Here is a 25,500-nt window from a genome sequence, read left to right as displayed (position 1 = left end):
AGTCTGATTTATGTTTTATTTTTGAATTAATTTGAGTGTTAATGAGCTCCTTTATCATTTGAGGTTGTCATAATCATTAAGTGTTTTGTATGTGCCTACAGGTGAAGATGCAGAAGAAAGGCGTGGACAGGTTCTAATTCTTTTAGTAGAGCAAGCCCTTCATTTCCATGACTACAAAGCAGCCAATATGCATTGTCAGGAGCTGATGGCTGCAGGTGAGTAGACAACTTAACACTTTGCTCCTGTTCGATTTATGTAATGAATAATGGAAAAAGGTCTAGTTTGAAACCAATTGGCCTGTTTGGTAAGCCAGGCACATTTTTGCTTGAGATACATTTTATTAGCATTGACAAGTGTGTATGCTGTGTGTTTATATATTGATATTTTAATAGGCTTAGATGCTATATTTGAGATTTTGGTTGCTTTTAATTCATATTAAAAATATGCTCGTCATTTTAAGGACAATTTTTTTGTAAAACATTTTAGTCCTATCTTATGTCTTAATAAAAGAATATCCACAGTTTGTGAATAGATAGTAAATATTCCTGTTCTTGAATTTGAAGGAAAACTGTTTTCAACCTAATTTAAAAAAATTGGGAAACAGTTTGCAATCTTAGGATTTTCCATGTTGAAATTCAGATTCCTGTTTCTGGAAAGTAGGCAGATTTGTGGAAAAAGTACTCACCTGAAGAACAGGTTCCCCAGTGGAAGGGGAAGTGATGACATCTCATCATGGGCTCTGTGCTAAACACTCTGTGACTATGCCTTAGCGCTTTACATATCTGTCCTTCAGAGTGAGTGGCTAGGGGACTCACAAATAATGGTGTTACATCATAAATTTAGTCTTGGACTACACTCTTGGAAAAATTCAATACTACTGTAACTCACAAACCCTAACTCCACCTGACTCTGGTTTATAAATTACATTTTGGGTATTCTAGGTCCCTGGCATCTAATTGCAGCCTCATAAACTATATATATCTCACAGAAAGCATAGAAGTTAATAAGAGCTTCTCCATTACTGTCTGAAAGTTTGCTATCAATTGTCTTTTTCAGATTAAAAGTCACTGATTTTAATTGTAATATTATTAAAGATATGAAACTTTCGAAAAAGAGTGGCTAAAACCCAGTGCGTCACTTCCTGATAACTCTGGAGCTGTGCAGAGTTGTGCACTCTTGTTGGAGTCATCCAGCACTCAGGATTGAGCCCAGGGCATCAGGCGTGCTAGGCAGGCACTGATGGTACACTTTTTGCATGTCTACTGTTAATAAAATAACTATTCTGACACCTGCTATAATGGTAAGGAAGCCCTTATTCAGGACTGATACTGCATGTGCCCTCAAAGTCTCAGTACAGAAGAGACAACAGAAGTATCTTTAGATGCAACAAAGATAGGTGGACATTCCACCAGTGAGAAAACTGAGAGGTCAGGGGATGGAAGGCTACTAAGAAGAGACATCGTAAGTGGAGGGATTTTTGCTAAACTAAAACTTCAGTAAGATCCTTTCTGAAGGCATCAAGGGAAAGCAATGAAAAATTTGATTAGATATGGAAGATGTAGGGATTCTAGTTCTCTGACTTAGGAGGATTCTTTCTATAACTGAAATACGTAGGCCTAGCAACGGCTAACATTGAGGTCTACGAGCAAAGGGCTCAGAGGAGCCTGACTAAAAATTGGACTAGGAGAGAATCTTTGCATTTCATCTATGAAAATGTTTAAAAACTCTTGGAAAAACTCAATACTACTGTAACTCACAAACCTCAACATTAGAAAATGGATTTCATAGCTTGGGGTTGTGGCTCAGTGGTAGAGCGCTTGCCTAGCATGTGTGAGACACTCTGGGTTCGATTCCACATAAGCAAATAAATAAAGATACATCAATAACTAAAAAGAAAATGGATTTCATTTTAAAGTCTTCTATAATAACCACTGGTTTTGCCAACATGAAGTTCAAAATGATTCTGATTTCCTCTACAGACATTATTGTTTTAATCCAAAATTAGGGAGTTTGGTAAGAATTCTATCCTTTAAGGGTGGCTTAATTTTTACATTATGTATTTTGTATTTACAGAAATTAATCTGTTCTGATACCTTTGTTCTTAGAAAAAAGGCTCTCAAACTGAAACTCCTTTGAATAAAAATGAAGTATATTTTTAGAATTCACAATGTAGCATTGTATATGAAAATGATGTCCTCTGGGAGTCAGGGGCTGAGTCTCTTTCTGGTGCTGTCTTTGGATGTCTGTCTTCTGTAAAGTGAATGATCTGTGTGGGTGTCTATCTTAATGTCTCTTTTATCTAGTACTGAGTAGTCTCTGATGTGCTTTTAAATTTAAAAAAAAAATTACTTAATCCTTTCAACAACCAGAGAAGAAGGCGTTGCTGTTGTCCCTTTGTAGTGGTAGTCGAAGTGTCATCCCTGAGCTTTCCCAGGTAGTTGGGTGGAGTTTCACCCTGTCTTCTGAATTCAGATACCTACCTTTTTATTGAACATCAAAGCACAGTAGACTATTTGTATTCATTTTGAGTTAACGTAAGATTGGAGTTCATCACGAGCACTAGTCTGGAATAACATGGAACTTCCTGGATAATAGATCAGTATGATCTTTCTTTTCCAACTTAAATTCTTTAGCATTTCTGCATAATGATTACTAACAACTACCATTTTGCTTTCATACCACAAGACTTGAACAGGAATCCATTATATTGTTCATCAAAGTTTGAATTTGTTTTGTTTTTTTCTTCTGGAAATTTTTTTTTTCTTGTCAATTTTGCAGGCTATGCTAAGAGTTGGGATGTTTGTAGCCAGTTGGGACAATCGGAAGGTTACCAGGACTTGGCCACCCGGCAGGAGCTCGTAGCTTTTGCTTTGACGCATTGCCCTCCTAGCAGCATTGAGCTGCTTTTGGCAGCTAGCAGCTCTCTACAGGCAGAAGTAAGTGTTCCAGATAAAATAAGCCCTGACCTGCTTGAAGTACATTGTTTTGGGGGTGTGGGTTTCAGATGTATAATCATTTTTTCAGTAATATGAGAATTTTAACTGGTAGAAGACAAATAGATTATCATGTATAGGAAGAAGGATTTGAAATAGGATATAAAACAGTTTTGGTACTTTTATTATAGTAAAGAAGAAAGGGTACACAATGGACTTGAGAAAAATTGAAAGTAATATCAGGAAATAAATTTTTAAATATAATGGGGAAAGTTAGTGTTAAAAATAAAATGCTTGGGAAACGGCCATGTGAAGTACATCTGAAGCCATGTGAGTAAAGCATGTGGTGGCACCAGTCCCTTAGGAATCCTTTGGAATTTGGGGTGGGAGCTAGCTTTGGATGGACAACTTGGTTTCTTAGTATTCATAGGCTGCATCTTATGAGGAGACTGGACTTCACATTTTCATCTCATTTATTGCATTGTGTGCCAGATTTTGCACGGTTGATTCCCTCTCCTGAAACTTGCTTCCTTGTGAAGCTGTTCACCAAGTGAGCCTATTACTAATTCATTATGAAATAGCCCTTTCTTCATAGTGAAGAGAGGCAAGTTTAAAAACACAACTCTTTTATAACACAGCCTGTTCTTGTTTCAGATTCTTTATCAAAGAGTGAATTTCCAGATCTATCCTGAAGGAGGAGAAAATACCACCGCCTCACCATTGATAAGTAAAGTACTACATGAGGTAAGCCAAGCTGGGAGGGAGGAAAGAGTGGAGTCAAGTGAGGTCAGATGTATAACCTCAGGAATGGGGGGTTTTGTGTGGTGACCACTTTTCAACTCGTGTGAGAAACGTTCATATAGAAAACTATGCAAAACAAAAATGTCCTGCTCAACAAATTATCACGAAGAATACACCCATGAGACCCCCTACACAATGAAGAAATGGTTCTGACTCGCCTGCTGCAGTACAACCATAGTCTCTCCCAGCTTCCTTCTAGCCCAGAGGGCACCGCTATCCAGACTAAGCCAGATAAGCAAGTCTTTTTTTTTTTTTAATAACATTTAAGACCCACCCAATATATATACCCTAATAGTTTAATTTTTTCTGTTTTTATACTTTATAGTTAAACCCAACACAAAATTCATTCAAGCTGTATGTGTATATATGTAAAAACTTTGTTTTTTGATGTATAGACATTAATTTCTGCATGTGTATATTATGGTTTATGCATTGTAATGTTGATTTATATTGGCTTGTTTTCAACTTTGGCTACTAGAAATGCCTCTAGTGCCCATGGCCATATATTTCTCTTGGGCATATACCTAGCGCTGGAAGTGCACATTGTTTTTTTACACATACACACACACACACACCCATACCCCCACACCCCCAAATAATTTAATTTTTCAAAGTGGTTTTTATTAGCTAACAGCACTTTCAGCAACAGTGTATAGGATTGCCAGTTATGCCCATCCTAATACCTTAGTATTGTTCGTCTTAGAAATTTTATCTCTTCTCCTACGTATTTAGTGATAACTAGTTTTGATTTGAATTCTTACTTTTCTGGTCTAATAAGATGGAGTTATCTCTGGAGAGATCTTTTTCGAGGTGCCTGTTCAGTTCTCTTTCTCTTTTTTTAGATTTTTATTCTTTCCCTTTTTATAATTGAGATTCTTATTTTTAAAGATCAAAAGGGTTTATTTTTTATTTTTTAAAATATTTAATTTTTAGTTTTAGGTGGACACAATATCTTTATTATGTGGTGCTGAGGCTCAAACCCAGTGTCTCACTTAATACTAGCCAAGCACTCTATCACTTGAGCCACAACCCCAGCTCTCAAAAGAGTTACATGAATGTAAAATTGTCCTGCATAACACATTTATCTTCTGGTCTTATATCTGATGTTAATATACCAATACGCACTTAAAGCACACTTACCCATTTTTTCTTGTATTCATTTTTTTAACCTGCAAATGCCATAATTTTATTCTCCTTTAATGCTGAGTAATATTCCATTGTGTATATATACCAGTTTCTATTCTGTTTTTTAAAATTAATTTGTTCTGTTACATATGACAGCAGAGTGCATTTCAATTCATAGTACATATATAGAGCACAATTTTCATGTCTGTGGTTGTACAAAAAATAGATCATACCATTTGTGTCTTAATATATGGAATTGGGGGTACTGATGTCCATCTCATTCCACTATCTTTCCTATCTCCCTCTCCCCTCCCTTCCCCTCACTTTCCCTTTTATTGAGATTCTTGTGAATAACATTTATATGAACTAATTAAATATTTATAAATCTCCTGGTAGTCTATCCTGGGAGAAAAAGGAAGGCAAGTATATCCCCTGACACCTGTTTTCTGTTGATCAACATCTGCTCCATGGGATTTCAATTTTCATGACTATTTCTAGCAACATGTAACTGGTGTTTTTTAGATTAAAGGTATTTTAGTTTCTGACTTCGCAGCTGGATAAATTAAGAGGTGATGATCCTTGTTGTAGATTTTTTTCTAACAAGATTCCATCAAATGGTAGTCTTCATTTCCATAGTATAAGATGTCATCTGTTTCTCCAGGAGCTGTGTTGGAAGGTATGCATTGTGATAAGTGCGGTGCACCTAACTTTTTAATTGGCTGTATTCATCTTGACAAATCCATTAACAATATGTGTACCATGTGGTACTTTTAGTACTATGGTACAGAGCTTCAGTTGTGCAATCTATGCAGTTAGAATGGAGAGATTTAGCTTTTTCCTACAGTAGAACATATATAATTTTCAAACCTGTATTATATTAAAAATTGCATTTAGTGAGCATACATTGAAAATATATATATGTGTTCCCAGTTCAGTGTAAGTGATCTGAGGATCTGAGAAGTTTGTGATGTGACTTTTTGCCCACATGGAGATTGTGGTCCTCTTTCTGCAGTGGTGACTCTAGGACAGCACTGACCAATAGAAGTTTCTTCAGTGAAGGAATGTTCTCTTCCTGCATGCCCAGTGTGCCAGCTACTAGTCACATGTAGCTGTTGAGCACTTTAAATATGACTAGTATCTTTAAGGAATCAAATTCTAATTTTATTTAATTTAAATTTGACCCCCCCCTTTGGTGCTGGGGGTCAAACAGAGTTTCACGGATGCAAGGCAGGTACTCTGCCACTGAGCTATGCCCCAACCCAGTTTATATTTAAGCAGCCACATGAGGTTGTTGGCTACTGTGTTGGTCATCACAACTCTGGAGGAGCTCACCTTCAGTAGAGGATTGGTTTGGTCACCTTCACTGCGGACAGTGGGGTTTTGGTTGTTCTCCCTTCAAATTGAAGCTGTAACATTTTCCAGGTGTCTGCAGTGGTGTGGATACGTTTCATCCTTGGGAGTATTTAGACTTGTGGTTGCACTGATTAGGAATTAGTGTTATCTTTCTGGGTATAAGAACACATTCAATTCTGTGGTGGTTTCTCCATGGGATTCAGAGGAGTTTTTATGAAAGCTAGTGTTCACTGTGTTCTGTGAATTAGGTGTGAATTAAGAGGACTCTCTTTTAGGATCCAATTGAAGACCTGTGTCTTATGAAATTGTTTTGTTTTTGGTACCAAGGGTTAAACTAACCCAGGGATGCTTAACTACTGAGCCACATCCCCAGCCTCCCCCCCCCCTTTTAATATTTTTAGTTGTAGATGGGCACAATACCTTTATTTTATTTATTTTTATGTAGTTCAAACCCATTGCCTCACACATTCCACATTCGAGACAAGCACTCTAGCATTGAGCTGCAACCCCAGCCCCCTTTTAAATTTTTATTTAGAGATAGTCTCACTGAGTTTCTTAGGGCCTCACTGAGTTGCTGAGCCAGACCTTAAACTCATGATCCTCCTGCCTCAGCCTCCTGAGCTGCTGGGATTACAGGCAAGTACCACTGCGCCCAGCATGAAATCTTCTTAATCCAAGATCTTGCATCTTTTGAACCTCTGCCACTTCTCACTTGTGGAGGCATGTCTGGCACTCTGAATGGCTCTCTGACATCATTTCTTGTCCTGTGTTTCCGACACTCCTATGTCCCAGTCATGGCAGAGTCATCACCATTCTGAGTGGGTTCTTTCATACCTCTGGTGGTATTATGAGTTTTCCATCTGCCTGTACTACTGTTCTCATCTTGTATTCTGAATCTTCTCCCTTCAGCTTAAGTGATTTCTTTCTAATGTTGTCTTTGAGTCCTCTAACTGTTCCTTCCTCTATATTCCCTAAATATTCTCCCATCAGTTTGTTCATACACTTACAGGAATGGTGCAAACTTGTACGGTCACTGAAAGTGTGTCATTTATCTTTGTACTCCTCCCCGAGTGTTTATTACCTAGTGAATGCCTGGTAAATGTTTGATAAAGCTCACTTGAAAACTAACCTTGTAATGACTAGTCTGTGGAAAATTAATTAGGAAGTAGAGTAGTTTATTACCTAGTGAATGCCTGGTAAATGTTTGATAAAGCTCACTTGAAAACTAACCTTGTAATGACTAGTCTGTGGAAAATTAATTAGGAAGTAGAGTTTAACATAAAAACACAAAGACTTTCTGAGTTAACTCTTTTGTATGTCCTTGGTGGCTCTTGAGGTTCTGTTGTTTGGGCCACTGTAAGGGATATGGCATTGCTCAGTATAGAATTGCTGAGTTTAGCTCCTTGAGCTTTTTCTGCATTCTTATTCTTCTTCTTATAATCCATGGAAAGCCTTTTGTGACTTTTGGCTTTCCTGTTTCCTGCCTCTACAAAGCCTGGCTCCTTGGTGGCTTCTTTGGAGTAGGCCATGCTGTGTCACCACAAGTGGGCACATACTGCTCTATTAAAACCTCATCCGTAAATGAAAGCAACCACCAGCCGTCCTCTGCATGTTCCACTTAGTGAGAAAAAGGAATTCTTCCGAAATGATTTTTTGCTCTTTATTTTTTTTCTTTTTAAAAGCTTGCTTGTCTTCCTTTGTGCTCTTTTGGCAAGTTGTAATGGATCCAGATCTCGTGAAGTGCTCACATGAACCCTCAGTGAACACATTATGGTTTTGACTCATGAAGCACATTTCAGAATGTTATAGCTACTGTTATTAGGTTAAAATACAGTGTTTAGCTGTAAGATGCATGTGCTACACATTCACAGTACTTACAGTAACCACATTAAGTTGTAACTCATAAATGAGTGCTGACTTTATGTATAATCTGCATAATACTTAAGACTTTCATTACTTGAGTTGTGAAAATGATTTTTATTTATATAGCCAAGCAAAATAAAGATGTAATTGTTATGCAGTAGCATTTGCATTAGTACAAGTGGATCCCACAAATTTGAAGATAATGTTTTTGTCCCTGTGAACATAGTTGTTTATGAATAGAACAGAATGCAGACTTTGTGAATAACTACAAAACCATAGGTTTCCAGTTTTTTATTGTTGTTTGTTATGCCATTTAAATGGATCAGTGTTCTACCACTTAAGTATATTAACATTTTGTTTAGTATTAGTTATAGCATTTAGCCAATGGTGTTTTCCCAAGATAAATTTAGAGTTAGAAATGGTTTTTATATAGGGTTTCCATTAAAAAAAAAAAATCACTTTCATGTGGGTAAACTTATGAGCATTTTAAGTGGCTACAGAGTTATATGATTGGACTAATGTTTAAATTTGAACATGGCCTAAGCCTATAGCTGTTTTGAATTTATAAAAAAATGTTTAGAAATATTGAAATTAAAGTAAACAAAATAGCAGTTGTGTTTCAGATCATGGCTGGCATTTTCTTTATCCATTTACCAGTTGATAGTTGGGTTGTTTCTACTTCTTAGCTATTATGAATATGTTGCTATGAACATTGATGTTCAGATTTTTGTATGTAAATGTCATTTCTCATGTGCCTAAGTATAGAATTGTTGTATGCTCTACTTGTGTTTAACATTGGAAGAAACTGTCAATGTTTTCCAGTGTGGCTGCACATTTTTACATTCTCACCAGAAATAAGTTTAGCTTCTGGTTTCTCTGAACCTTCCCTAATACTTGCTGTTCACTGGCATCTTGATTGATTTTTTGTTTTTTAATTTGTTATACACGACAGTAGAATCACTTTGATACATCATATATAATGGAGTAAAATTCTTCATTCTTGTTATACAGGATGTAGAATCCCACTGGTCATACAGTTATATATGTACATAGGGTAATAATGTTTGATCCATTCCACTATCTTTCCTACCGCCATAACCCCATCCCCTCCCTTCACTCCCTTCTACCTAAAGTAACTCTATTCTCTAACCCCACCCCCGTTGTGAGTTAGTATCCAATATCAGAGAAAACATTTGGCCTTTGCTTTTGGGGGGATTAGTTTATTTCACTTAGCATGATATTTTTCAGTTCCATCCATTTACCTGCAAATGCTTTAATTTCATTCTTTAAGGCTGAGTAATATTCCATTGTATATGTATACCATATTTTTTAATCCATTCATCTGCAGAAGGGCTCTTACGTTGGTTCCATAGTTTATCTATTGTGAGTTGAGCTGCTATTAACATTGATGTGGCTGCATCACTGTAATATGCTTTCTTTTAAGTCCTTTGGGTATAAACTGAGAAGTGGGATAACTGAGTCAAATGGTGGTTCCATTCCAAGGTTTTGATTGTTTTTTTAATATATATATTTTTCATTTGTAGATGGACACAATACCTTTATTTCGTTTTTATGTGTTGTTGGGGATTGAACCCAGTGCCTCACGCATGCTAGGCAAGCACTCTACCTATGAGCCACAACCCTGACCCCACAGGAGTGTTTTCTAATCTACTCTTACATGTGTACTGTCATTATGCTTTTGGTGTTCATATCCCAAGTAATTAACAACAGTGAGGACCTTTTTATGTGCTCATTGGCCATTCCAATATCATCTTTGGTGAAATGACTTAAAATATTTTGCCCATTTTTAACTAAGCTATTTGTCTTGTCATTGCACTAAAAGAGATTATTGTTGGTTTTTCTTTTTTTAAACATTCTGGATACAAGTCTTTTATCCGACTTGAAATTTGAAAACACTTTTCTCTCAATATGAGACTTGAATTTTTTTTAACGGCGTATTTTTTGTTTTTGGTACCAGTAGTGTCTACCTTTTTTGTTGTTTGGAGATATAGTCTCTGCTAAGTTACCTAGGGCCTTGTTAATTTGCTGAGTCTAGCTTTGATCTGTACCATACCTGGCTAAATGGTGACTTTTGAAGTGTGAAATTTTTTTGTTGCTAAAATTTTATTAGTTTATATTTTCTTTAATTGCTTGTGTTCTTAATGTTGTATCTGAGAAATCTGCCTAACCCAGTATTATGAAGTTTTACTCCTATGCTTTTCTCTGAAAGCTTTTTTATTTTTACATATATTGATAAATAAGAAATAGTAATTTCTTTTTGTATGAAATAAGTATAGACTGGAGTAAATAACCATATACAAACAAGAAGAATTTAAGGATTCTCCATACTGCTTTCCATATTGGCTGCACCAATTTGCAGTCCCACCAGCAGTATGAGTATGCCTTTTTCCACACATTCTCGCCAACAGTTATTGTTGTCTGTATTCTTAATAGCTGCCATTCTGACTGGAGTGAGATGAAATATTAGAGTAGTTTTGATTTGCATTTCTCTAATTGCTAGCTATGATGAACATTTTTCATATATTTGATTGTATATCTTCTGAGAAGTGTCTGTTCATTTCTTTGGCCCATTTATTGATTGGGTTATTTGGGTTTTTTTGATAAGATTTTTGAGCTCTTATAAATTCTAGAGATTAGTGTTCTGACATGCATGTGGAAAAATTTGTTCCCAATTAGTAGGCTCTCTAGTCACCTCACTGATTGCTTTTTTTTTTTTTTTTTGGGCTGAGAAGCAGCTTTTTAGTTTGAATCCATCCCATTGATTTAATTCTTGATATTAATTTTTCCACTATAGGAGTCTTATTAAGAAAGTTGGGGCCTAATCCCATATGATGGAGATTTGAGCCTACTTTTTCTTCTGATAGACACAGTTTTGCTGGTTTAATTCCTAGGTCCTTGATCCACTTTGAGTTGAGTTTTGTGCATATTGAGAGATAGGAGTTTAATTTCCTTTGTTGCATATGGATTTCCAGTTTTCCCAGCACTGTCTGCGCTGGGAATGGAACCACCATTTGACCCAGCTAACCCACTCCTTAATCTATACCCAAAGGACTTAAAAACAGCATGCTACAGGGACACAGCTACATCAGTGTTTATAGCAGCACAATTTACAACAGGTAAACTGTGGAACCAACCTAGAAGCCCTTCAGTAGATGAATGGATAAAGAAAATGTGGTATATATACACAATGGAATATTATTCAGGATTAAGAGAATAAAATTATGTCATTTGCAGGTAAATGGATTTAGCTGGAGAATATATTGCTAAGTGAAATTAGCTAATCCCCCCCCAAAAAAAAATGCCAAATGATTTCTCTAATTTAAGGATGCTTATTCATAATATGCTGGGTTCGGGGGGATGGGAGGATTAAATGAACTCTAGATAGGACAAAGGGGAAAAGGGGAGGAGGACATATGGTAGGAAAGATGGTGGAATGTGATGGCCATCGTCTCCCTAAGTATATGTATGAAGACACGAAGGATGTAACTCTACATGTGTACAACCAGAGATGAAAAATTCTCTGTGTAATATGAATTGTAATGCATTCTGTAGTCATATATAATGAATTAAAATTTTAAAAAAGATGAATTTATAACATTACCTTGTGCACATAAAGAAATCAACCCGAAAGAAATATATTTGTCTTCTCTTAAGTCTTATAACTCATTCTTTCTCAATGGGCATAAAATCCAGAATGTTTCTTGTCTTAAAACAACTAGATATGAACCATCTATGATAAAGTATTAACATTGTTAACTTTTGATAAGTCATACAGGGATATATTTGGTAACTTTGTGGTTTCTGCTTTTTTAAAAATATAAAATAACAGTATATTAATATGCAAGTTACAGTTCTCTGATCTGTCTACTATCCCATGAATCCCATTAGTCAGAGATAAACGTTCTCAAGTTTAGATGTATCCTGTATTTTTCTTGAGTATAGACAGATTTTTACTTAACGCTTCTCCTGGCTCCTAGAGGATTGTTTTTTTTTTCAAGACTATAAGGACCATATATATTATTTTTCAGCAGCTTGGATTTTTGTATACTGCTTTGTGTTCTGGAATCTGCTCTTGTCATTACGTGTAGACCATTTATGTAATGGCTGCATGGGGTTTATTGGATGCACATACCGTGATTAATTTACTATTGCTTTGTTTTGGGACATTGAGACTGTCAGTTTTTCGCCTTTTTAGACTGAACTATTCTGGACATTTTATGCACACATTTTGCACACTAATTCTAGTAGTGTTGCCCTTATAAAATGGTAGAAATGAACTCCTGGTATATGTAATTGCCTGTGATTTTTGTTAGCTTTTCCTCTGTACGTTTGTGTAAGTGCTCCCTTTGTCTTTCCACTGTTATGAGCCAGCACATCACTGGAAATACGGTAAGTCCTCATTAATTGTTATTTTGCTATTTTTTTTCTTGAACAACACCGTCTGGTGTACATTCTCTGTGGGAGACTTTGGTTACAAAAGTCATTTGTCCTCAGTTATCCAGTTGGTAATGCAGTAGGACACATTTCAGAATATTCATTTATGCATCTCAGTCAGCATGTAGATCTGCCCACAGGAGGGCACACTGTTCCTTGTTTTACTTCCGGGATGATGTGCTTAGTTAATTGAGACTTTTATCCCCAGGAATTCAGGTGAGCATATGGTTTTGATAGTTTGGCAATTCCACATTATGGATTTCCTCACAAAAGTTAAAATTGGCTGCTTCCTCTTTTAGCACTGTAGTTGGAATTCCAAAACTTTCTTCCTTTTTGTCCTTTCCTTCATAGGGCCCATGTCATTTTTCTAATATTTGTTTCATTTTCTGTTTTAAAATAATTGTTTTAGCAAGATGGAATACAGGTTTATTGTGTTTTTGCTGTTTAAATCCATTTGTAGGTGACACTTTCCAAAAACAATATATTCAAGTTGCCTTTCTTGCTTAAAGTGAAATCTGTGGGTGGTACCCATTTCTGTTTACCTTTAAGGAAGCATCTTGATATTGCTCACTTCAGCTGGTCAGTATGTGCCACTCTGAGAGACTTCTCCTGTACTGTTTTGGTGTATGCTTTCAGTGGCTGCATCCTCCGTCTCGTTCACCTACTCTGAGTCCTTCTTTCCTCACCATTTCACCAAAGAAACCTGTTGTGTGAGTCTCCAGTGACCTCTTATGTTTGTGGGTCAAAACATGATATTTGTTTTATTTGACCCATAAGTAACATTTGACATACTTCTTTCAGGGAATGGTTAACCCACTTGGCTTGTTTTTCTTGGGCATCCCTGGCTCTTATTCCCATTGTCTTTGCTGGTTCTTCTTCATCTTCCAGCTTAATGTCAGATGCCCTGGTCTGTCTTCTCATAATCTGTCCCCTGTTTGTGCTCCTCCCCTAGAGGATGTCACCCGATATCAAGACTTCAAGACTTCAGATATCAATTTTGTGCCCATGATGATGACTACCGACTCTTTAACTCTAGCCTGAGTTCCAGGCTTAAATGTACCACCACCAGCCTGACATCTCTTCTTTCTTAAAGACATCCCAATTAGTCAAAATTGTTATCTCCCCTTCTGTACCCACCTCTGCCCTTTAGCCCCTATTCCCTGGAATACTGGTGTTCTTTCTTCAGTTTTACCCATGTCTAGAAAGAACAAGTCTATCTTTACAGTTTTTCACAGCATAAATTTTCCTGGCATCCTTGATTCTTCTCTTTCCCCTGTACAATGCATCTTGTCTCTAGGAAACCCTGTTGGCTCCACATTCACAGTAGACTGGGAGTTGGATTATATTTTACTGTGTACCCTACTACTACCACCCTGGTTTAAATGATCATGTCTCACCTCAAGTTTTAAAGTAGTGGCCTATTTTTCTTTCTTATGCTTTTCTTCGCACTGTACAATATTCTCTATTCAACAGGGGATCAAAAGTGATTCTTCTAAAGTATCACAGAGCATGACATACCTTTCCCCTAAAACCTTTTACTTGGAGTAAAAACTAAACTTTACAAATTTATGTATGTTTGTTTTGCAGTGATGGGGACTTGCACGTACTAGACTAGCACTTCTACTACTGAGTCACATCCCAACCCCGCAGAACTGAGTTTTTACAATTACCAGCAAAGACACCGTAATCTTTCTTCTCCACACCCTATTCAACTTCATATCACCCCTCCCCATCTCCTAGCACACACATTCCCGTTGCTGAGCTGGCTGGCCATATGGGCCTTATGCCATTCTTTAAACATTGACAGAAAACTTTGGCCTCTGGGTCTTTGTGCTTGCTACATTCTACCACTTGTTTAGGTGACTTTGTCTTGCTACTCTCGGGTCTCTGTTCACATGTCACCTCACTAAGATCTTGTTCTCCCTATGTACTGTAGAGTGCCTTCACGCCACTACTCCATTTCATTTTTCTCCTTATGGGGTGTGCTTTTCTGACATATTTTATATTGATTTTTTTTGCTTTTCTCTTCCTGGAATGTGAGTTATCTGTGACAACAATGGTGCTTTATTCAGTACTGTATTTCCAGCAGCTTAGAATAGTGCCTATTACAAATTGATATCATAAATATTTGAAGAATGAGTGATGAGGAAGGTAAGATGTGGATGTGATGGGTGCAGATAAATTGCTTTATTACACAGGGAAGAATATTTGAATAGGGTTCAACTTGGTAAGTTCTCAGTTAATTTCTTCCCTAAGGTATTAAGTTCCTTGGATGCAGGGACCTTTTCTTTATCATAACCATGATACATTGCACAGGTCTTCAACACAGACATGAGAAAAGTATGTTCAGTAAACTTTGTTGGTACATGCAGAATTCAAAGACATGTATCAAGAGATTTTAAAGGGTTGGGGCTGTAGCTCAGTGCCAGAGTACTTGCCTAGCACGTGTGCAGCACTGGGGTTGATCCTTAGCACCACATAAAAGTAAAAGCATGTTGTCCATCTAAAACTGAAAATAAATTTTTTAAAAAGTGATTTTAAATAAGAGATTGAGCATGGAAAAAGAAAATTATGTCATACACCTCTAATTTTCTGAGTATGCCCAAGAGTACTACGAAGCCAGGTGCAGTGGGACATGCCTATAATCCCAGCAGCTAGGGAGATGGAAGCAGGAGAATTGTGAGTTCAAAGCCAGCCTCAGCAAAAATTGAGGCACTTAACAACTCAGTGAGACCGTGTCTCTAAATAAAATACAAAATAGGGATGGAGATGTGGCTCAGTGGTTGAGTGCCCCTGAGTTCAATCCCAGGTAATCACTGCCCCCTCCTCCTGCCTCAAAGAAAAAAGAAAAAGCTAGGACATCCAAGTTCTGGCCCTTAAATCCCTTGTAATAGTATGTCTTTGATGAGCATGTCTGTTGGGGACTTTGTGTTTTATATATAAAAGCACTTTCACATGCATTCATTTTTCTGGGGAAAGGACTTACCTTCCTCAGAAATATGAAGGTGCTTATGGCTTTCAAAGGCAAAAAAGCTAAATTGTAGCTGTGCCTGCTCATGAGGCAGATAAATTGAACCGGAGTCAGACTTTACATTTATTTACTCCATGGGGCATTTTTCTGTTGCTTTCTCTGACAGGTACTTCTAGATTTTCAGTAATAAGGATTATTTTCTTAATATTTGATATCGGGAAGAAATTTTCTATAAATAAATTATAGATGCAGAGAATTGTTTTGGATTATGGATGTTAGAAGAAAAGGGGCAGTGGTTGAGTCGCACCTGGCTTTGCAATCCTTGCATAGTCTACATGTCCCCCCAGCTCAGTGTGTAGGAGGCCAATGGATCTCTCTGAAATTAACCTTTGTATTACCAAACTATGGAGAAAGCAACTCCTTAACTAAAGATTCATTATAGTAGTTGACCAATAAGAACCATGCCTGACATGTGGAACGATCTTTGTACTTGTGAGCCCATTTGGTAGTGGTGTCTTTCATTATAGGATTTGAAAAATTTTATTAGTGCTTAGGAAGTTCACCTTTGATCTATGTAGCACACTTCTCATTAATGAGATTTCATGTTAAATTATATGCTGGGTATGGATAATTTAGGTTTGGGGTTTAATCTAGTTTTGGTATCACACACTCTAAATTAATTAGCAGTGTGCCACTATGATTATAAAAAGTGTCAGTAGTTTAATTTCAGGAGTAACTTTTGCCTAACATCTTTTTTCTCTCCACATTATATGAAGTTGAAGGAGAAATATTTTCCTCATTAAGGACTCTGGTTACACTATGATCTTGGTCAACCACCCCTAAAACAAATGCTTGTCCTGTGGGTCCGACACATGAATCTTTTATTTTACTTTTTCTTTTATAATCCTTCTTCGGGGAAATACTCACAGAAAATCTATTTATGTGAATTTCATTTATTTTCTGAAACAAATTTTTGCATTTGCTGTTTTAAATTTTCTATCTTGGTCTAGCTGTTCCATAATATGGAAAGAAGTAAGTTTTAAGTTTCTTTTATGAAATAGAATAATTTTTTAACTTTTGGTACTGGGGATTGAACCCAGAGGCACTTAAACTTAGCCACATCTCCAATGTTTTTTTTTTTTATATATTTTAGAGAGATGGTCTTGCTGAGTTGCTTAGGGTCTCCCTGAGTTGCTGAGGCTGGCTTTGAACCCATGATCCTCCTGTCTGTTTCCCAAGACACTGGGATTATAGGTGCACCACCATGCCCAGATAGAGTAATGGTTTTATGACTTTCATAAAAGTCATTTTTTATGCCTTTGAATTTGATTTTCCTCTGAAGTCATATTCTGCTTAAGTGCCATATTTCTTACCATGTTTATATTTTTAATTCTATATTTGGATTAGTTGATGACATTTAAATCATTCACTACGCCCTCTCAATTAAGAAGATTCTGCAGATGAACAGGAATAGAAAATGTGACATGAAATCCTATTTGAATAAAATTTATCGACTCTAGGTACAACATATAATGCTTTTGGAAATGTATCTTTAAACATTTAAACAGCTCAATAAAACAAGACTTCTTAGATCTACCTCTAGCTCCAAATTACAGAGATTTTCACATGTTCTATGGATGTGATGATGAATAAATAGTGGCCCTACTCCTGATCGGCTCACTGTCTAGTCAGAAAGGAAAAAAAAATAATATATTGTGAAAAATACATTTAAAATGTGCATTTAATGTTACGAATGGATAGAAGGGTACTACATTGTCTTAAAAAGGTTTGACATAGAGCAAAAATATCACATGCTAGGAAGAACTTGGAAGAACATCTCTGTGACCTTGAAGTAGGTGAACATTTTTTAAATAAGGTTTAAAAATAATAATCTTAAAGTTAAAAACTGATGAATTACATTTAGAATTAAAAACTTTGGTTAATCACAAGACACCATTAATACAATGAAAAGGTAATGCCCAGAGTAATAGAAAATATTCACAATACATACAGTTAATAAGAAATCTGTATCTAGAACACACAAAACACTGATAAGTGAATAAGAAAGATGGAAAACCAATAGAGATCAGAGCAAATACTTAACAATAGAAATTACTCATCGAAGAGATTAAAATCACAAACCATTATCAGAACTGATGTTGGCGTGGATGTCGAGCCATCAGAACCGAGTTGCTGGTCAGAGTGTGAAGAAAATGTTTGGATCTACTTTTTAGATCTGGACATATGCATACTGTGTGTATTGGCAATTCCACTATTTACCCAGAAATGCATAGTACGTTCACCAAAAGGTAATTACCAGCATGTTCAGAGAAACATTATTGGTATTAGCTTCAAGTTAAATACTCAAATGCCTATTGATAGAAGAAAAGATACATAAATTTTGGTCTATTCACGCCAGGTAATGTGATGTGGCAATGGGCTGCACACTTAACTATGTACGTGAAAGTGAAAGAAAACACTAGTATATGATTCTACATTTTTTATATGAATGAATACAGGGAAAATATATTCTGCTATCAATCTGGACAGTGTTTTTTCTCAAAGTGGTATGCCTGGGAGTGAGCGTAAGAGAAGCTTCTTGGATTCTGATGGTATTGTTTCTTGGCCTGAAGGCGCATTATATGAACGTGTTAAAATTGATCATACTATAAGCTTGTATGCGCATACTTTTTTTTTCCATGGGGAGGAATTCTGGGGATTGAACTTGTTAGGGTTTGTAAACAAGTCAGGCACCTGGCATTTTGCCAGAGGGAGTGGTTTGAGAAGGAACGCCAGGGAGCCGTTAAGTGTGGAGATTCCTTATTGGTTGACTGCTGTATCTAGTTTATGTAAATTAAGATAAGCTGTGTGGAATGTATAAATACTGCTCCTGTCCTACAATAAAGGGCTTCCACTCCTGCGGCCCCCCCCCCCCCCCCCCCCCCCCCCCCCCCGTTATTTTGCTGCAGCCAGACTGCTGCATGAACTCGGGGCTTTGCACACACTAGGCAAGCACTCTACCAGTGAGCTGTGCATTGTTTTTGAATGTCTTCTACTCAAATGAGGTTTATTCAAAAGGATCCTTTTGCCTGGTTTAAAAAGACAGGAAGAGAATATATGTTGGCTGTAATTGTTTTTTTGTAATGGGACTGTGAATAAATGTTCTCTTATCCATACCTTTTTGAACTTTTCAAATCGTTTTTAGTGAGTTTGAATTAGTTTTATAACAAAGAAAAATAAGTTTAAGTGAATGCAAATATTGAGGGAGGGTGTGAAAGAGGAAGAAGGGGGCTGGGGGGAGAAAAAAGGAGAGGGAGAGAGATATTACTGGTGTGTTGAAATCATGCAAAGAATGAGTGGCCTGAACATTCTGATACCAAATCTAGTTAAGGAAAGGGGAGGAGGCACTCTAGCCCTGTTGCCTCTAGGCAGCATATTCAGTTTATTTGATCTACAGTTGTGTCATGGTATCCTAATACGAACTTTGCAGTGTTATTATGAAACACAAGTTAGGATAGCAGTTGGAGGTAACATCCACTACACCTCTACATGGCATGAGAAACTCCATGGCTAGATGAGTGGCCGCACTAGGGAAAAAAGCCTCTGGAGGTCCTGAAACTGGACCAGTTTTTTTCTTGTGTTAATTCAGATCTGAGAGCCAGCTGTCCACTGTATTATGAGAAGAAATGAACTTGTATTGCTATCTTCACAAATGATAAAGAAATGAAGAATTCCAGTAATGCCACTATTAAAGCAACTCTATTTGTGTTACTTTCTAGTTTTTAAATTCAGTATACTTACAAAGCTCTTGCACATAGCAAGCATTCAAGAAATGGCAGCTATCATTATTGTTGTCAAAGGGACATTTAGCTATTTTCCTATCTAGAGCTTCCTACCTTGCCTCTTCAGAAGTGTTGAATTATGAACTTCTGTTTTTGCATCTGTCTTCCTTCTCTGCCTTGGAATGCTTGTGGTTGAACTTGGCCTCCTAGGTTCCTTTCTATCACTAGAAAGGCTGTGTTCTAGTTCATTGAGGTTAAGCACACGTATGATGCTCTTTTCTGTTTCCTTCCCTTTATTTCCTGTCATTCAAATCTATAGTGTATTTTCATTTGCAATGTATCTCAGTTTGGATTAGCCACATTTCACATATGACTCGTGGCTACTGTGTTGGACAGCTCAGGTTAGAGGCAGTTCTAGATGTGTGTTCCACTGTTTCCCACCACTACACTCACATGATAATTTTGGTTAGAGTCTGCAGATCCAACTACTTGATAGTTACTTCAAGACATAGACTTGCCAAGATATCCATTTTTCCCAGCACCATTTATTTAAAAGGCTATCCATATGTAGAAGAATGAATTTAAATCCCTATCATTCACCATGCATAAAAGTCAAATCAAAATGGATGAAACACTTAAGATAACAGACAAGAAACCTTGCAACTGCTCAAAGAAAACATAGGGTCAACATTCTGATCTAGGTATAGGCACTGGCTTCCTCAGCAAGATCCTTAAAGCTCAGGAAATAAAACCAAGGATCATTAAGTGAGATACCATCGGAAAGCTTCTGGACAGCAAAAGAAATGGTCATGAGAGTAAAGAGGAACCTACAGAATGGAGAAAATCTTTGCCAGCTACTTCTCTGATGGAATTAATGTCCAGAATGTATAAAGAACTCAAAAAACTCAATGCCAAAGAGGAAAAAAAAAAACATAGCCGATATGGAAAAGGAAAAAACAAATATTTATGAAGAACTAATCAAACTTTCCAAAAAGAAAAAAAAATGGGCCAAGAAATAAGACTGTTTAGCGTCTCTAGCAGTTAGGGAAATGCAAATCAAAACTACACTTACTCCAGAAAGAATGGCAATTATCAAGAACATGAATAATAATAAATGCTGGTGTGGATGGGGAAAAATACGTACAAATGCAAATTAGTACAGCTACTCTGTAAAGCAGTTTGAAAATTTCTCAAACAAGGAATGGAAACACCACATGACCAAGCTATCCCACTCCTCAGCCTTTATTCAAAAGATCTGAAATCAGCCATACAGCCAATTCAGTGTTTATAGCAGTGCAATTCAGAACAGCCAAGCTTATGGAATCAGTAGGTGAAGGGATTAAGAAATGCCCATGAGATGAATGGACTAAGAAAATGTGGTATATACACACAGTGGAGCTTTGCTCAGTCATAAAGAAGAATGAAATAATGACATTTGCTGGTAAATGGATGAAAATTTTAAAAAAAGTAAGTGAAATAAGCCAGACTTAGAAAATCAAGGTTTGAATATTTTCTCAGATGTGGAGGCTAGAGCAAGATAAAGGAAAGATGCTTGGGAAGGAGATAGGAGACCATAAAGATACAGGAAAGATCAGTGGAATAGGAGAACTAGAGGGAGGATAAATAGACTGAATTTAACAAAATCATTTTATGTTCATATATGAAGATATACCAAAGGGACTTCACTTTTATGTATGTAGGAGAAAGGAAGTTTAGTGGGGGAGGGAGCTTGAAATTAAAGCAAGAACAAAAATGTGCCTCAATGTGATAAATGTGACCACTCAAAATGATCAGATGATACATATGAAAATAAATTTTAAAACCCATCATTGCTGGTAATGAGATAAATATATAACAAAACAACAATAGCATACATATTGTTCCTCCCTGAATCATTTTCAAAAGAAAATTGAGGGGAAAAAGAACATCATGGTACATTAGTTTCAGAAATATTTATAAAGCAAATGACATATTCTTTTTTACCAGTCTAATATCTAACAACTCATGTTTCTTTAACCACAGTATTTATTATTAACTAAATTATTCATTTGAACAATGCTTCTGTGACCCCCCAAGGAAAAAGTAGAAGATTCTGGTTTCTACCTTCTGATGTTAAAGGACACTTTTTTTTTAAAGAGAATTTTTAATTTTCAGTTTTCGGCGGACACAACATCTTTGTTTTTGTATGTGGTGCTGAGGATCGAACCAGGGCCACAAGCATGCCAGGCGAGCGCACTACCGCTTGAGCCACATCCCCAGCCGAAGGACACTGTTTTTCATCCAAATAAATGGATGATTGATAGTATTTAGAAGGTTTATAATGTGGAACCTGTTAGTCCAATCCACAAAAATTCTAATTTTTCATTTATTAGCTGGCAAAATTTCATAGGGAGAAAATGTCCATACATTTACAGGCTTTTAAACAAAAATTTGATGACATCTGGTTGCTATTTTTTCTTTAACGCAGGATGAAATGAGTGTTCCAGGCAGCAGCTCAGCTGACCTCTTACACTGGACTACTGCCACCACCATGAAAGTCCTTTCCAATACCACGACCACTACCAGAGCAGTATTGCAGGCTGTCAGTGATGGGCAGTGGTGGAAGAAGTCTTTAACTTACCTCCGGCCCCTGCAAGTAAGCAAGGCAGCCTTCATTTTCAAATGTGCTGTGTGGTTTGTCATTTGTTAGCACTACTCTTCATTTGTTTTCATTGTTACGTCTTAATGATTTATAAAATTTCTTCAGAAATCCAGGCCTCCTGTCAGGGCGTGAGTAGTCTGTCTCATGGAGTGAAATACACTCCCATGGAGTACTTGCAAAGGACCCTGATACATTTGAGTAGGGTTTGGTTTACATCTTAGAATTAAAATTTAGTGAAATGAAAATGATTGCATCAGTGCTTACTTGCTTTGCTATGTTTCTACAGGCCAGTAGTTAGGGAAGAGTTAGGAGCCAGCTGATGGAGAAGGGTTGAGGTAAAGGTCAGGATTAGCAGTAGAGCAACGGAGTTTGTTTTTTGGGGAAATCTTAACACATGGTTCACCTGTATTTTCTGCATTGTTACATTCCAGTTCTATAGTCTCACATTGGAAAACAAAGGGGAAAAACTTGCCTGTTTATCGGTCATCCCAAACACACGGAATTTCTCCTTCATTCATTTATTGATCCATCTATCCAGCAAACAGTTATCATTTTCTATGAGTCAAATACTGTGCTAAAGACAGGAATAGAAGAGGATAACCCTTCAGTCTAATCCCCTTCCTCTGTGGAACTTATGTTTCAATGGGGGAGATGAAGAAAAATATTTTGTATAATGCCAGGTGGTTAAAGTGTATGAATGTAACTCATAAGCAAGGTAAGTGAATAAAGAGTCATGTCGAGGAATTAAAATTCTGATTTAGGGAGGGAAGTTAAGTTACTCAGGAAAGAATGGGGTTGAGCAGAAGTATGATTGAGCCAAGTAGAACAAATGTAAAGCCCCCGCAGGGGGACTTATTTGATGTCTTTGTAGAACATAAAAGAGGCAGGTATAATTTGAGGACTGTGAACAACTGGGAAAAGAGATTAGGTAGGTGATATGGAGGCCCATCATTGAAAACTTGTGTAGACTGTGATAATAAGTGTGTGGATTTTATACTGGATAATATGGAAAACTTACGGAAAATTGAAGCAAAGCAGTTGTGTTCTCCAGCCTTACTTTTAATGAGCTCATGTAACTGCTGTGTGGAGAGCTGGCAGTCAGAAGCAGAGAGAGATTCTTGTTCAGTCCTCTGGGTAAGAGATGATGCTGGCGTAGACCTGAGTACCAGGAAGGAGGTGAGAGGACTCCTGTGGGTGGGATATATTTTGTGGTCCTACAGATGGTCTGTGTGTGGGGTATAGGAAAGAGAAAAATCTAAGGATGATCAGCCAAATGCTTGGGTAAATGAAAAAGATATTGTTTACTGTGATGCTTTGTACTTGATTCTGGGGTAAATCTCTTATCCCTTCATGCATCTCACTGGATTATGATTATTTTCCTTTCTCAACTGTTCACTGTTCTGAAGGCTTATGTCCTAGGTCAGATCTTTAACCCAGATTGTAGTCTGCATTTTTATTAAACATCTGCTGTATTCTGACCACTGCCAGCAGCTTCATTGTTTCCCTCAATGGGACTTGGTAGAGGGTCTGGGTTCAGTAAACTTGGGAGGAATGTCTTCTACTTGGATCTTTCAGTAAGGAGCTTTAATGTTGATTTGAGGAGAGCAAAACCACCATAATCAACTATATTAGTAATAATAAAATATTTGCTAAGAGGAATGTTGATGCTCCAGTCTTAAAGTGGTGGTAGAGAAGGAGTTGGGGTTAAGAGGCACCTTCGTAAGTCTTACTCCTCCACTAAGGCAGAGTGGGTGGGGTCTGAGCTGGACCTGGAGGAAGGGTAGATTCTCACTAGGCAGCCAGGCTGTGGGGGACCCTTATAGTGGAAGAAAGGCACAGAGGCCCCTTTTTTGCATTAAGTAGGGTGGTGTGATTGAGGTGAAGAGTTAGACTTTAATGTTAATTAGCATTTGATGATCTTGAATGTTCTACATAGTTCAGATTTTTATGCTGTTGCCCATTTGCCTTGCCACTGAAGGTTCTCTTGAGCAGGGCAGCAATGTGAACAAAGTGATGTTTTATGATGGTTATTCTGACTGTAATATAGAAATCTTGCTGTGTTTATAGCACTTATTACTTGAGTGTTTCTGATTCATAGATGTCAAAGTGACCAGGAAAATCAGGAGGCGCTGAAGCTAGGGGTTGAAATGCTGCTTGTGGAATGTAGTTGTTGTTACATTCTCTGCTGGTGTCTGTCACTCTGACGCCCTCTCTTTTGGTCATAGAAAGCACACTGATGAATTTCTCCTGGAATTGTCCTTTTCTCCCTGCCATCTTGCTCCCTCCCTCTCCCTCTTCCCCCTCTTTGCTCTCTTTTTAACCTGCTGTTCTTCACTTTGTTCTGTTTAGGGGCAAGAATTTGGTGGTGCTTATCAAATTGGAACTGTAGCCAACGAAGATCTAGAAAAACAAGGGTGTCATCCCTTTTATGAATCTGTCATCTCTGATCCCTTTGTCAATGGGGTAAGGACAGTGAACCTAAGAAAACAGATTTACTGTCAAGCTATTGAAGATAGTATAAAGAAAAACTAAAATTTTCCTGAAAATAAACTTCTTTGACTTTATTCTTCCTTATTCACTGCTTTTATATGATTTATTCTGTATATATTATGACCTATGAAATGAAAATCTATTTAAGACGTTAGATACAATAATATGCATTAGTGACAAATTATTATTCAGGTCAGCAGAAGCCATAAACTCCTTCCCCTGTGATTTCTAAGAATGTGTAATTAGAAGAGACCCTATTAAATGGTGAGGTTGCTGCTTTTGTCTAGGCTGCAGTGACCTATGACACCTACCAGCATGCCCCAGCAGAAAGCTTTGCGGAAGTTCTGCTGAGAACTGGGAAACTGGCAGAGGCTAAAACTGAAGAGGTATTTCCAACTACAGAAGGTAAGAAAGGATGTTCTAGTTTCATTTATTTCAGACATTTACTGAGAACCTACTGTTTTCTGGATAACTTGTTCATACTGAGAATTTTAAAAAGATAAACAGGTATAATTCCTATCTTTAGGTTGCTGATGATGTAAAATGGTTCTCATCATGTATGGTATGAAGTGCTCAATATTTATTTCAGTTTGGCTTTTTATCCTTCATCAAATGTGGATCTGTATTTGATATTAAGCATTTTCTGCACGGTGGCATATCTTTCCACATAGAATTCTTGGAAAAGAATGAAATGTATGTAAATTTACCAAAGACAGTTGTTCTTTTTTTCCTCGTTAGCCTTCTTACTACCTTTTCTTGACTTTAGTCTTCCAGTTACCTCTCTCACTGCTCTGCCATCTTGGTAAGTACCTTAAAGGCCACTGGAGCACCATATACCAGGCCATCAGTGAGGAAGAAAGAGGTGACGAGGGAGAAATGTTTTTCCTATTCAGTTTCTACCTCCGTGTTACTGGTCACCTCTAACTGGCAGTGAGCCTTGGCAGTGCTAACTAGCACACTACTATGTAAATTAAATTCAAGAAAACTTACTTGTGGAACAGCTTGCTGTTTTCCTGAAAATCTGATACTACAATTATTTTGTTTGTTTGATCCAGGGGCACTTAACCACTGAGTCACATCCCCAGC

The 25,500-nt window shown here is 37.2% G+C and overlaps 1 protein-coding gene across 2 annotated transcripts in view; it reads left to right on the top strand.

Annotated features, from left to right (window-relative positions):
- Nbas (NBAS subunit of NRZ tethering complex) overlaps positions 1-25,500 on the top strand; it is a 324,194-nt gene that overhangs the window by 181,003 nt on the left and 117,691 nt on the right. For both annotated transcript variants that reach the window (XM_026396378.2, XM_026395637.2), the window contains 6 exons: positions 102-215; positions 2,779-2,936; positions 3,588-3,677; positions 21,751-21,918; positions 24,274-24,387; positions 24,702-24,819. In XM_026396378.2, the coding sequence (XP_026252163.2) occupies positions 102-215; positions 2,779-2,936; positions 3,588-3,677; positions 21,751-21,918; positions 24,274-24,387; positions 24,702-24,819 (762 nt within the window). The remainder of the gene's footprint in view (positions 1-101; positions 216-2,778; positions 2,937-3,587; positions 3,678-21,750; positions 21,919-24,273; positions 24,388-24,701; positions 24,820-25,500) is intronic.

Source organism: Urocitellus parryii, chromosome 12 (genome assembly GCF_045843805.1).
Source record: "Urocitellus parryii isolate mUroPar1 chromosome 12, mUroPar1.hap1, whole genome shotgun sequence".
Classification (NCBI taxonomy): domain Eukaryota; kingdom Metazoa; phylum Chordata; class Mammalia; order Rodentia; family Sciuridae; genus Urocitellus; species Urocitellus parryii.
Note: the sequence above shows the minus strand (reverse complement) of the source record. Positions and strands in the feature narration are given on the sequence as shown.